Genomic DNA, 14960 nt, shown 5'->3' with positions numbered 1-14960 from the left:
GTCACAGGTGGAAGACTGATGATAATCCCCAGAACGAGGACAGTGTGTGTGTGTGTGTGTGTGTGTGTGTGTGTGTGTGTGTGTGTGTGTGTGTGTGTGTGTGTGTGTGTGTGTGTGTGTGTGTGTGTGTGTGTGTGTGTGTGTTGTGTGTGTGTGTGTGTGTGTGTGTGTGTGTGTGTGTGTATGTGAGGATAATGAACAAACGCGTGTGTGTGCTGCTGCGAGTGTTGCTCTCAGTGTGTGTGTTTTCATGGCAGGCCGTAGTTGAGTCAGACACTTGGCCTCTGATTTCATCACATCGGTTATGAAAGAGACAGTAAAGTTTAACACGCACACACGCATGCAAACAGACCCAGTGTTCCTGCTGCGCTGTTTCTTCAATATTTCATCATGTGGCGTAAAAACATGCTAACCATGTGGAGATAACCTGCTGCGAGTGCGTGGGCGCGCGAGCGCGTGTGCACGTGTGTGTGTAACCAGGTCAGTCAGGCTCTGCACCTGCAGCAAAGCCGGCGACACTCACGTGTGCACAGAGGCCAAAGGTCACCACACACAGAGGATCTACATAATGATGATGCGGCCTCATTTCCTGGGGAGCAACATATGTTTGTGAGTTGATCCGGCGGGGATTAAAGGGCAACTTCACCTGCACGTCCATGTGTGCATGCAAAACAGCTGCCGGTGTCCGTTCGGCCGACTCACAAGGCGAGGACAGAAGAAGAACAAACATTTCACAAATAAATATTTCAAAGACGCTCATTATGATGAAAACCAGATTAAAGGATACACCGATGTTTTTTCTATGCATGTTCCAACTCTTCCTTTGATTAATTTTGTGAAGTCTGTTTGAAAACAAACAACAAATAAAATTAAAAAAACAGCTTTGATTTGGTGGAGGCACAAATGGTCAGATTGATATGCAGTTCAGTCAGCGCAGAGCTACAGGATACGGTGACTACACCCCAGTGAAATATTACTTTAATGTCAAATAATTCTGAATTACATCACCTTACACCATATGCCTTTCTTTTAAGTTGAACAGTAGGGCATCTGCTCTTATGAAAAATTTAAACCCTTTCATTTACTCAAGTAACCCACAGAAGAATTTCAAAGCAGCAGAAATCAGTTCACCTTTTTTTCCTTCCTTTTTTTTTTTACAGAGATTAAAATCCTATCTTTTTATTTCTTTTCTGTTTCTCTCCAACGACAGTGTCGTTCCTCCTGAGAGTGGAGGTCAGAGGCACAAATGTCTGGATAAACGCATAAAAGCTCATCTCTTGGTCAATATATATCCTGGGTGCCAGGTTCTTGGTTGTAATTGTTCCTCATTAGGAGAGAGTATAATATGTGACCACCTCGAGAAATCCGCAATTTAACTTCTTGGAAAAAAATCTCTGAATTCTCAGAAAAGATCATTATTGACACCCCTAATATGGGCAGAAATATTACCTCAAAAACAAAGAAAAGCATCTTTGTTAGCACATCATGTTGAGTCGCGGTGAGAGATGTTGACTTGTTTACTGGTGCTTTCTGCGAGACACCCTGCTAAGACTGTCTAAAAAAACCTTATCATACATGCCTTTGCTCCGTCTTTCACTTGGAAAAACGTTGAAGGATGTTCTAATAATAATACTAATAATACATTTTATTTATAATGCACTTTATATTTAGTAATCTCAAAGTGATACAGAGCAGAAAAATAAAACATGAACATTTTTAAAAAATATATTTAAAAACAGAGCATATAAAAGATATATTTAGCTATAAGCTTAAAAATTTGAGTTTTTAGGTCACATTTAAAAGCCTCTGCAGTCTGTGGGGCCGTCAGATGGTCGGGAAGGGCGTTCCACAGCCTCCGAGCTGCAGAGCAAAAGGCCCGATCGCCCGTAGTGCGGATTTTGGTTCTGGGGACTTGGAGGGTGTTTTTGGATGCAGAACGGATGTTGAATGAGGAGCTCTGGAGGGTGAGTAGTTCTTTTAGGTATTTGGGGGCATGTCCTTGAATGCACTAATGAGTGAGAGCTTATACTCAATTCTCAGTGGGATGGGGAGCCAGTGTAGTGATTTCTGAATGGGGGTGAGGTCTATTGGATTATACACATGCAACATACTTTTACAGGTTTTGCTTAGATCTGCAAGTCACTTTACCAGAATCAGTTTAGATGCATCATCAGTCATCTGTGGTGCCATCTGCTTCACAATTATTGCAGGCCTGCAGCCACAAAATCACACTCCCACCTGTTGTCATAGTTTAACATCAGACTTGGTTAAATTATGCTCCCCTGATATTGATAAGGATTACAGTATTTCATTATTCTTTCATGGTTTCATCTTTTCTCTCTTTTTTTGGCTGTCCATCAAGTTTGTTTTTTTTGCAGCGCTCTGACTTTGCAATTTTGCAGAAATATCCACTGATAAATCTTTCCAAAGTCTGATTCAGAGATAGATTATGAAAGAAACCTACCATGAGTCAGCCATGAGACAGTCATTGGGATGTGATGTGCAACGACTCCACTTTCACACCTTGAATACTGCAGCTACTTTCATCCTGTTGTTAGTCGGCAATCATCCTGCATCCTCCTTGAATTCTTCTATATTATTGTGTTTTTCCTTTCCGTTTTCTCTAGTAAATCTTTTTCATGTAAACCTGTCATGAATAAAAGCAAACTAACACGATGCATGGTGTTGAAACCTGATTAACTGGAAACTGTAGTTGTGTTCCCGTGGTAACAGGTGTATCCACTGTGTATCCAAGTACTGGCAAAAAGACATGAGTCACAGCAACACACAATAACAAAAACCCCAACGAAACACAAAGTAGACTTCTGAAGTGGATTTAAGTGGCACAAATGACAGTTTACAGTTTTAGCTCAACATGTCTCCCTGTCGCTGGGAAGGTTGTGATTCTTCTTATGATGGTATTCAAGATTCACTCTTGTTTATTCTCTTGCTCTGAGTGTCTGACTCACCTCATCCATGATGTCCACTACAGCTCTGTGAGCTAGTTTAATTCTTATTTACTGTATGTGTGAAACTAAGTCATAAAGACAAGTGGGACAGGTGTCCAAAGTTACCTTGGCTGGTATTTGCAGTAAGGATGAGATCCTGAGAGCTAAAAGACACTAAATGTGATCAAAGTTTATTTCAAATTAAATTGACACTTGTGATGTAAAATAAAGAAGAAGACTCTTTCCCAGTCTGCGACCCAGCGTTGCCAATTTATCTTCTCAGTCAAGTTTTAGAAAAGTCAACTAGGCCTTGATCGGACAACCCGAGGGGCCGAGTACGAAAATATAATTCTGCAAACACGCTGATGTATTCTGCAGCCGGACTGTTCAAGGCCTCATTGATGTGGAGGATTATGATCTGAATATATACTTGTCGCCCACGCAATACTGAATTCAGTTGACAAAGGGTGATCAGGATTCTCCTTTAAAACACTATAACGTCCCGTTAGGTCCATTTGAGTTACCAACTCCCGTGGGAGAAGTCAACTTTGAGACATTTTTCTTTCTTTTTTCTTACAGTCTCTCATGATTTTTATAAATGTATTTCGCACAAATCACATCATCTGTGAATTCAGACACTAAATTTGTATTCTCATGACCAAGTATCGACTTCATTAACTTTTTAAGAAGCCCATCTGAGTCTGAGCAAGATGTGGCAACACAAGTCTGGCAAATCAAAAGTGAAATATGTAACGAACATATAATCAATTTGATATTATTGTTCATAGTCCACGTCAGCTGAATCAATGAGTTAAATGTTCCATCTGAAAGCACTCACAGCACTAACTGCCCCCAGTTAGACCACAAGTCTTTACCTCTTTATAGAGTCAGTGCAGCTTGAAATGTGTCAGTGTTAAAAGGGATTCAACCTGCACCTGTTATTAAGTCTGACGCAGCATTAGAGGGTTAAACTGAACCAGCTGCAGCCACAGCTGAACTACTGGTATGTCTTAGTTTCCTTAGTTTCTAACTTTTAGGATGAGGAACGATTGAATCTTTATTTAGAATTACGTAAAGTTCTTGGTGCCTTTATTCAAACATGCAGTGAAAAGACAAATGGGAAGAAGAGCAGAGGGCCAGGTGAGAAACAAACACTCAGGTAGGCTACACGTCTGAACTCAGAGCCTGCATTAACTTCTAAGTTTCGTCACAGGCTGAGAAAATCAATGTGTAACTCTCTCAAGTATTTTCCTTCAAGACCTATGTTTTTTGTTTTATTTCAAATGATAGGTTAGGTGTTAATAGGTTAAAGGGAAATCCGGGGTGTTGTGTGTAGCAGGTGTGAGGTGGTGTGGTTGCTGAGCCTCCGGCTGCAGACTGCTCACAGATTAAGGTCTGGGATCAGCAGGTGGCTGCTGGTCTGCAGGTCAACACTCCCCCTCCAACAGTTCACCTAATGTAGACTAAACCCTGCCACGGGGTCCTGTTGCAGCTAATACACAGTGCTAAAATGATCATTGTTGCAGTTCAAGCAGTTGATTTAATATTATACCATGAGGCAAAATATTTATTTTCAATTGTCCATAATATTTCTCGTCATAGATTCAAAAAAATGTTTTGTCTGTTTTTTCAACAAAAAACAGTTTCAATGAAAATTCAGATAAAAAAGAAAGACCTGTATATTGTTTTGCAATTTTTCTTAATTAACACATCCCAATATCAATTAAAGCTGCACAAATCTATTAATTTCAAATGAATTTTAAGGGAAAATGTTTATTATCTTAAGGAAGATTAGTCTAACTCTTGCAATCTTCCATCACTGCTATCACCAAGAAACACCAGATGTAACTCTTGATTCCCGGCACAGTTATCTCTTATGACAACTGCGTATTACATTATGTCTTTGTGACAGAACATAAACTGATTGAGCTCACAGCGCTACAGTGGATGTCGTGGCGGAGACAACTAAGAAACTCAGAAAAGTAATCATGTAAAATAAAACAAAAGAGGCAGAGTACGGGACCAAGCGAGACTAATGTAGCTTTTATATCCGTGTAGTTCATACTGAACATACAATGTCATGTATAGAAATGCATACTGACTTTAACAGTCATTAGTAAATGGTATCCCACAATAAAAACAATTATACTACGAATGGAAACTCATGGAAAATGGTCACATGACTGATAGCACTGCATCACAGTCTGGAAGGCAGACTGGTCAGCTGGATAATTAAAGATTTCCTGGAAGTAGCAAACTAACCTTAGCACAAAAACTAAGGACATTTGTGTTTGTTATTATTTCTTTTTCGGAACAATGCTTTTTGGCAATAAATCTTACGCATGTTTATTTCCCTTTTAAATGTGAGGAACATGCATTAGTGGGAGGAGCAGCAGAGCTTAGTATTTGTAGAGTATTTGTCAAATCTGGAAACATCTTTCTTTCTGAGCTAAGTTTATGTGGGGTTTTTTGCAAAGTGCTTGTTGATATGTGCAGCCCGGTGGTCTGGTAAACTTAACTGTCCAGAGTGTACCTTTAGCATGAAGACAGCTGTGATGGGCTCCAGCAGACCCCGTCACCCTCAGAGAAACAAATACAGGTGATAGATAGATGGTTGTTTTGTTTTTTTTGCTGATCAAGTTAAAGGTTGATCTTTTTAAATTGAGATCAGTGTTTCTCAGTCCTAGTCCTCAAGCATCACTGCCCTCCCTGTTTCAGGTGTTTCCCTGCTCCAGCGCACCTGGCTCAAATGAAGGGGTCATGATTCAACACTGTTTTTGAGTCCATTAACCAAATGACCTGGAAACTATTGAGCTATTGAGCTAAAATAGCATATTGTTCATGAGATATGCCTCTCTGCAAATAAAAATGTATAAAAATTATGAACAGATTTGAAATATAAAACTAGGAGGCGTATCTCATGCAGCCAGAGATCCAACACTGTTTTTGAGTCAATTGATCACATGACCTGGAAGCTATTGAGCTAAAATGCAAATATTTTGCATGTAAAAATTAATACAAATCATGGACAGATTTTAAATATAAAAAATAAAGAGGCGTATCTCATGCAGCCAGAGTAGTATTATGATCCAACACTGTTTTTGAGTCAATTAACCAAATGACCTGGAAGCTATTGAGCTAAAATCAAATCAAATCAATCTTTATTTGTATAATGGTTTTCATACAAATAAAAAATGCAACACAAAGCGCTTTACATAAAACATAAAACTTAATAATCCCCCCCTTCAAATGAAGGGGTCATTGACAGAGTTATGCAGACCTCGATTTCAAATGAAAGTGTTGATCCATTCACTTTAATCAGGTGTGTTAGGACAAGGAAACACCTAAAACATGCAGTGCAGTGGTACTTAAGGGTTTGAACTGAGAAACACTGATATCGAGCTTCCAGCATCCCAGAGGAAAATTTTACTACTCAAAGTTTGCTCTTCTACAGCTCTGGAGACAAATTTAAGATTCTCATCTCAGCTTCAATTTAGATTCTATTTTGTCTTAAATGTTTCTCCTAAAATTCATTCGGAGAAAAAGGTCAACTAAATTGAGATTTAGTGCATCGTATTGCTCTGGAGAAAAAAAATGAGACACAGGAGAAATAAACCTTAGTGTCAGTTTGGTCTCACACAGATCTCAAAGTTGTCTAAGAGAAGTAAATGAAACATTCTTGAGATATCTTCTTGAATTTTCTCTCCCTCTGGGATTAGACTCAAAGCAACAGCAAGCAGTTCGTTGGCTTGGTGGAATGAGGAGACAGAAATAAAACTGTTAGTGAAAAACTCTCCTTATTTCTGCTTTTTTTTGGCCAGTTCATCTCTTCTCTCCTCCATCCTCCTGTTGTTAAAAGAAACTTAATTGCTACATATCTGAAAATGTTTCCTTGCAACTAAAATGCATCTGGAAGAGACAGGAAAGTCGTGGGAGAAGCTAAAAGGATGCTGTGGCTGTGTCTTCAGCAGGAACCTTTTCAGCATACATGTTTGGAGATACTAAACTGAAAGTACTGATGTGTACAGGAATATAGTTTTTATAGCAAAAGCCACCTGACAGATTATGCAGCTGTGACAAGTCATTTTTAATTCCCATCGTTTACAAATGGCAGCTTTAAGGTATCAAATGTACTGTATTTGCATCCTAGGTGGTACATGAAGAGAGGAAGGAGCATAAGAAATGAAATTAAGATAATTGTTGTTGTGAAGAAATTCTGTCTTTTTGCAACAGAACAATTAAATGATTTGTTGGCTTTTCATTAACTGTTTGGGTTGGTTTTTTTTTCTGAGGCACAAACTTCTTGAGGACTTCACTAACACAAAGTTTACACTCTTTAACTTTGTTTTGCAAATGTTTCTGTTTACATACTGCATAGTCACTTATTCATGGCTGACAACACATGAGAGTTGTGTCCTTTGTATATTACCACCTATATATAACTAATACGACACAAGCAGCTGTTGCTCCCATCACATTTTTAAAATAGATCATGAACACCTACTTTTCAGAATTATCTCTCCTTCATATGACTAACGCCACAACAATGTTTTAGTCACCAGGAAATGGTCAGCCCACCCTCGTCAAGTTGAGCTCGAACGATCTTGGTTGCGTCTGTGTGAGGAAACTTTTGGTGTATGAATGAATGAATGAATGAATGAATGAATGAATGAATGAATGAATGAATGAATGAATTAATTAATTAATTAATTAATGAGTTTTATTTTTGTGTCATGTCCGAAGACCCATCCCTTACAGGATTATAAGACACCAGAAACAGAAAATCATCAATAAACAATACCACACACACTCACTTAATTGGGAGTTACACAATGTACACCAGAAAAACAAAATAAATAAATAAATAAAATTAAAAAATAAAAAATAAATAAAATAGAAATACTTAATATTTCTTTCTCCCCAACAAAAGCCAGAATTTTCACATATAGCCTATGTTACTTTTTTTCGTTTATCCCATGCTTTCTCCAGCAACTGCAAATACTTATAATAATCAAAAATCCATTTGAGCCTCTCAGCATCACTCACCCACATCAAATTCAAATGTTTACACCTATTAAATAATGTATGACGCAACTCATGATACAGAGGACAATAAAATACAAAATGAAACTCATTTTCAATATCATTAATAACACAGTAAGGACAAATCTGCTCTTCTTCTGGGACCCCCCGATAACGTCCTGTCTCAGGTGCAGAGGCACTTCTTTTTTTGGTGTATTTCTTCTTTTGGTGTATTTAATTTCATAATTGTGTTTTGGGTAAAACTGTCACCAAAGCAAGGCACTCATGCAGCACGGCATGCAGCCGGTGGTTACGTTCTGGGTCACGTCCTGCAGCCTGCAGCTCGGCTCCCGGCTGACGACTGGAGGCGGATTTATGGTTCCGCGTTACACCAACGCAGAGCCTACGGCGTTGGTGTAACGCGGAACCATAAATCAGCGCTCAGTATTGCAACACCGAGGCCCCGCCCCTCCGGGTGACGTCACCGCGGGAGGAACAACGAAACCAAAACAGAGCCGGACCCGGAGCCGGTCCTCATATCGGTCCTCATATCGGTCCTCAGTGCTCAGTCCTCAGTCCGGATCAGAGTTCTGGTAGTTCTGGACACCAGCAGCCAGGACCCGAATCGGACCTGGACCGGGCCGGACCGAGGTTGTTTTATTTCAACTTGGAAACGGACGGAGAGACGGACTCGCTTTGTTCACCTCAGCTCCGGATGGAAAAGGGACAAAAAAAACTAAAGTTTTTATTTATTTTTGAGTAGTTTTTTGTTTGTTTTTTTAACTCCACGGTTGAAACATTTCTTAATGCTGAATATCTGCTTTAGTTTCTTTAAATGCGACCACGGAATAAGCTGGAAACCCACCAGCTGACGGGCTGACGACAGGTTGCGCAACCGCGACTGTGAGAGACAAAGGCGTCATTACCTCATTCCCAGTCATTCCCAGTCATTCCCGGTCTGTCCTCCCAGTGCTCCCAGTGCTGAACTGAACAGGAAACTTTCTACATCCCACCACCGGTTTCCCTGCAACTACCCCGGTTCTGCACCAGTTTCCTGCTGAAACAGCGCTCCAAAAGGTAAGAAAGTGGCCCGATAACTACAAATACACTTGAAAAGTAGATGTAAAAAGGCTTTTTTACTCGAAAAGTATCAGTGATGTATAAATATGAATATAAATGTTTGGAAAAAAGTTTCACAAAAAAGTTTTGTGGGAATTAACAGAATTAGTTTTATTCCGTTTTTAAGTTAATCTCGATGTCTATTTATTGTCTTTTTAAATATATCAACTTTATTGCAGACACAGGTCCATATAAAACATAATACAATATAAAACGTATAAAAAAATATTCAATATACATCTATAATACATACAAGCTATTGCTATACAAAATATTCAATTTATAAAACATACAAGCTATTGCACCAATGCCACCTTAGCCTAGAGGTGAATCTATGGCAGCTTTTCAAAGGGCTGACTAAAGCTTCAATTTTATTAAAGTTTGACTGGTCCTCACCAGGTGGTAGTTTGATCTTTTGACAGGATGGTCATGCGGAGTGAATTTTTTTGCCGTTAAAGGGTTTTGTGTGCATGTGTCTGTGTTCATGATGGACATTTTGATGTGTTGACCAGCACGTGACCTGTGTGGAAGGTCTGGGGTCATGAAGGAGTCCCTGTTGGCTTAGAACTTGATCTATGTCAATTTGAGAGTAAAAACTGGTTTAAACTTTTACACATGGAGTTACAGCAGCTTGGGTGTGCGTTGTGAACACTGCATCAGATACACACCTGGAAAACCTGAAAAACTCAAATCAGCAGACTAAGAACTCATTTACAAACATACAAATAAAGACATCTTAATTTCAACTCAACTTAGAAACTATTAATAACAACTTAATTCAGCTCCAGAAGCAAAACCTCCTCCCACTGACAAATGTCAACAGTTTCAAGGCAACCTTTGAGTTGACATTTGGTGAACTGCTTCACTTTTATACAGCAGATGAGGACGGAAATTTGCAGAAAAATAATATATATAGCTGATGTGTTTGCGGTTTCAAAAGGAACTTAATTTCCATTGAGCCCTATGGCTTTATAATCTAAATATTAGCCTACACAAAATATTGTTAAAATGCTAAACATTGTCATCACAAGCCGAATTATGTTTTGATTAATCATGTTTTTGTTTTTCTTTCTGCGCTCACATATGTAATATTTATCTAATTTAGACAAAGTCCTAGTTTGTTCTTTTGTTGTTTTTTGTGGATAACTGCCACATTGGATGCCGCTTGTTTTCACAGATTACACATCTGACTTCAGGGACAGACTTTCATTTTATCAACAAAGATGAATGAAATACCAAACAAGAGATTGCATCATTTCAAGTTTCAGTCTAACAGGATGCAACGGAGTTCATTAGAACCCCATTAGGTTGGTTTTTGAAGTCGCACGTAAACAGTCGGATCTCTGAGGGATTCTCCATCACCTTATTTTGATCTGCAGTTTCACAATCAAAAGTGTGTGTGTGTGTGTGTTTGAGGGGGTGGATGACGCTGCCATAGTGATATGGTGACTCAGGGTGTTTCGACAGGAGTGAAAGCAATGTTTGCTCACAGCAGGTTTCCTCAAAGTGTCACTAAGGTAACCACAAGTTATGAAAAACTTTGTCACACGCACACCCACATGCTGTGTGTGTGTGTGTGTGTGTGTGAGTGTGTAGTTGTTGACTGTATTTAAAGCGTTTTAAACTCTAAACTGTTGTGTTCTGATGCAACGATTTGAAAGCTGAGGCGCCTGTCAGCTTACAGGAAATTGCATCATGAAGCCTATAGACACCGGCTGTGTAACATGTGAGCAGCAGGGATGCAGAACACAGCGAGATTTGATATTAATACGACTCCTTACTTATGTGGAAATGTAACTGAAGAGGGATTAGTGGAAGGTGGAGGCTGAGTCGCGGTGTCACCCGCAGGGGGCGCTGCTGTGCAGAAAGGAAACATCCATAGAGTGCATCCCGTTATATATGCTGCTTTTATTGTAGGTGCTGTAACATAATAACTCACAGCACCTAAACTACCACAGTCCTTTGGTTTAAACATGACCATATAACATCACAAATCTTCCGTGCCACACTAAATAAAACATTTATTGGGTGGTTTGTGGGGAACTGGACAGCTGTGTTTCAGAAAGTTCCTTGTAGTTGTTTTTTTTTTTTCTTCACTTTAATTAGATTTTTTAAATCAATTGTCCCCCTGTAATCAGGAATACACCTAAACATTGTCATAAAGACAAACTGATAGCTTTAAAGTGAAATTAAGAGAAAACTAGTTTCAGCCTGCTGTCCAGCAAGAAGCAGATGTGGTCATGACATCCATGTTAGTTTATGAGCAAATGCCATCAGATTTTCTTATATCTTATCAATATATCGTAAAAAAAAAATATATTTGAGGAAACATATCACACTGATCTGGGATTCTTTTATTATTGATATCTACTCGGGTTTTATTGTTTGCAAGTAAAAACCAAGAACTTATTTTTCTCAGACTGCTTTTTTGTCGGGTGCGGCCCGTTTTAGGTAGTTTCTCCTGAAAGGTTCCTGCTTTTCTGATCAGTCACATGATCAGCTTTGTTGTTTTTAAGGCATATTATAGTATGTTACTAGGCAGGCGTCATGCAATAATGTTTCATTGTGACAAATAAGGGAAGGAAATGTTGAGTCTTAAAATGAGGTGTTTCTGTCTGCTCAGCAGCCATGTGTGAACTTGGACTTCTCAGAGCTTTTACATACTTAAAAGTAAGAACAGAGAAATACGTGCATTGATGTGGAAAAAGCAATAATCCGTCCGTCACTTGTCTCCTCTGTTCTCAGATGAGCATGGCAGTGGCCACAACCAAGTCTCAGCTCTGTCTGAAGAGGCTGCTGGACCAGCCTCAGGAGGATTTACTGAAACGTAAACAAGCCCGGCTAGAACCGCCCCCTCCTTCCACGGGCCTATCGCCGTGCCTCACGCACCCAAACCCCACCCCCAAATCCAGCCACCGCCAACCGCCGTCCAAAGTGGGACCGTATCTCCTGTTCGAACACTGTGAGCGGGAGGACACCTACAGGGCTGTTCACGAGCAAACGCAGCAGCAGTACACTTGCCAGGTAACTAAGACACTCAGATCTCTGACATAACTGTTGACAATAAGCCATGAAAATCCCCCTCATGGCCCTTTTTTTGGTTGCTATGGTTACAGGTCCTCCCTTTGAACGGTTACCAGGAACGGTTGGCAGCCTACGACCGCATCGGTAAGCACGACAACGTCTGCGGCCTGCTGGACGTGGTGATCGGTCAAGACGGCGTTTACGTTCTCCTGCCCAGTCACCATGGCGACATGCACGCATACGTGCGCAACCGGAAACGCCTGGACGAGGAGGAGGCGGGGCACCTGTTCGCCCAAATGGTCAACGCCGTGGCGCACTGTCACGGTCACGGAGTCGTGCTGAGGGACGTGAAGCTCCGGCGCTTCGTCTTCACCGACAAATACAGGTGAGATTCAGAGGCAGGAGCTCTGACGATGCCACTAATAAAGGCAAGGCAAGTTTATTTGTATAGCACAATTCAACACAAGGGAATTCAAAGTGCTTTACATCAACATTAAAAGCAGAAAGACACAATTAAACAGTAAATAACAAATAAAATGATAAGAAAAGAGGTAAAATAGTAAAAAGCACAAGTTGTTAAAAAGTAAAGGCAGTAGAGTACAGCAGGTACACATCTCATTCTTAGAATGGCAAGAATTACGTTTCTATAAGGTCAAAACGTGCCGATTCGTGTGGTGAATCAGAACAATTTGACAATTATACTTATCCATCACTAGTGTAACTTTGCACGGTTTTCTAAAATCACAAGTATTTAATTTAAGACTACGCTTAAATACCGGTAACAAATAAAATGATAAGAAAAGCGGTAAAATAATAAAAAGCACAAGTTTTTAAAAAGTAAGGGCAGTAGAGTACAGCAGGTAAGTATTTAATTTAAGAGTACGTTTCAGTGAACAGTAATGTTTTTAGGCCTGATTTAAAGGATCTACAGTTGGAGCAGACCTCAGGTCTACAGGAAGTTTGTTCCACCGGTGAGGAGCAGAATAACTGAACGCTGCCTCACCTTGCTTGGTTCTGGTTCTTGGGAACCACAACAAACCAGATCCAGATGAACCTCAGGGGTCTGGGAGCTTCATAGGAACTAACAGATCAAGCATGTATTTTGGTCCAAGACCATTCAGGTCTTTGTAGACCAGCAGTAAGATTTTAAACTCCATCCTTTGACTCACTGGAAGCCAGTGTAGTGATTTCATAACCGGTGTAATGTGGTCCAGTTTCCTGGTGTTTGTAAGGACTCTGGATCTGGATAATAAAGCAGTCGTGCTGAGTACAGCACCGCTCCGTATAAAAGTAGCAGGAAAAAAAGTCTTTTGCAGTATTGATGAACACATTTATACAACTATTGCTCCACTGCTGGTCATTGATAGTAAAGTCTGATGTGGTTTTTCTTCCTCCAGGACACGACTCGCTTTGCTGGGCCTCAACGACAGCGTCATCCTGTACGGTAACCATGACGACGACTCTCTGACAGACAGGCACGGCTGTCCCGCCTACGTGGGCCCCGAGCTGCTGACCAACGGGACCGGGTCCTACTCGGGTCGCGCGGCAGACATCTGGAGCCTGGGCGTGTCTCTCTACACCATGCTGATTGGACGATACCCGTTTCAGGACACGCAGCCCGCCGCGCTGTTCGCCAAGATCCGCCGCGGGGTCTTCAGCCTGCCCGACTGGCTGTCGCCGCAGGCCAAGTGCCTGATCGGCTGCATGCTGAGGAAGGCGCCTGCCGAGAGACTGGCGGCGTCTGAACTGCTGATGCACCCTTGGCTGAGCAGCCCGCACAGGCCGCACCACAACCTGCACAAGACACATCACAGCCACAACGCACCGCCACAGAACAAGCACGAGGACGAGGACCAAGTGGTGCCAACCTGGACTGAAAAGCACTGATAAGTGCCCCGTTTGTACTTCCATGCTCGTGAGAACCTGCACTGACGACTCCTCATAGCCAGCAGCCGCGACCCTGATCCCCGGTTCAAGCATCAACCCACACCTCGACGCTCAACAGCCCTTTAAACCCACCGGTTCTCATACGAGCAGAAAAACACTACATACAACACCATCCTGGATTACTTGAACCTCGGGTGCCTTTTTCTGCAGCTTTGTTTCAGTTTCTCCATTCATCCATTCAATCATTTTTTTACTGCAGGAGACTCTTCAAATAAAGTTCCAGCGGTACCTGCCGTAAACCAGATGCATTTGAGAAGACAAACCTTTTCAAATTATGTATTATAGAGGCCCCAAATGGATTTGCATCAATCAGAACAGCATCTTTAACGTAGTCGTCCAGCACCCGTCGTCGTGTTTACTCTCACTTTAGTAGCTGGGTTATTTAGATCACTGTGAGATTCAGATTTCTTTCCTTCATGACAAAGACCTTAATTAGTCGAATCTTTTCCAACTTAGAGTAGATGTCAAAACTTTGCTGTGTAATTCCTGGGGGAATTCCCTTTTCTGTCGCTAACTGCGGAAAGGTTTAGACAGAATCTGAAACGCTGTCTCACTCAGTGTTGAAACGCCCAGCGGTGTTTATGAGTCGCCGCTGCTGGGACGTCACGACCAACACAAACCCACAAAGAAACTGAACACAAATTAAAGTTAGTGGGCAGTAACGATTAATACTATTTAAATATGAATATGTGTTATTGTTCGCATCATCTGCTGTTGATCCCAGTTTGTAACTGAGAAGAGCAAAACTGTTGTTTTTTTTAGAAGTGTTATCTCGGGTCAATATTTGAATATGCCAGTTTTCATGACATCTTATTTTTGTGTTGCTCATAAAAAAAAACTCTGTGCAATTTCTTTGCTTGGACATAAACTCAATAAAAGTAAGTTTGAATTGAGAAATAC

The 14960-nt window shown here is 40.8% G+C and overlaps 1 protein-coding gene across 1 annotated transcript; it reads left to right on the top strand.

The window, feature by feature from the left end:
• The first annotated feature begins 8463 nt into the window (after positions 1-8463).
• Positions 8464-14932, top strand: trib3 (tribbles pseudokinase 3). Its single transcript, XM_061726973.1, has 4 exons — positions 8464-9047; positions 11835-12113; positions 12206-12498; positions 13511-14932. The coding sequence occupies exons 2-4, from the start codon at positions 11835-11837 to the stop codon at positions 13998-14000; spliced, it is 1062 nt and encodes a 353-aa protein (XP_061582957.1). The 5' UTR covers positions 8464-9047; the 3' UTR covers positions 14001-14932.
• The last annotated feature ends 28 nt before the right edge of the window (positions 14933-14960 follow it).

This window comes from Cololabis saira, chromosome 8 (genome assembly GCF_033807715.1).
Source record: "Cololabis saira isolate AMF1-May2022 chromosome 8, fColSai1.1, whole genome shotgun sequence".
Lineage (NCBI taxonomy): Eukaryota > Metazoa > Chordata > Actinopteri > Beloniformes > Belonidae > Cololabis > Cololabis saira.
Note: the sequence above shows the minus strand (reverse complement) of the source record. Positions and strands in the feature narration are given on the sequence as shown.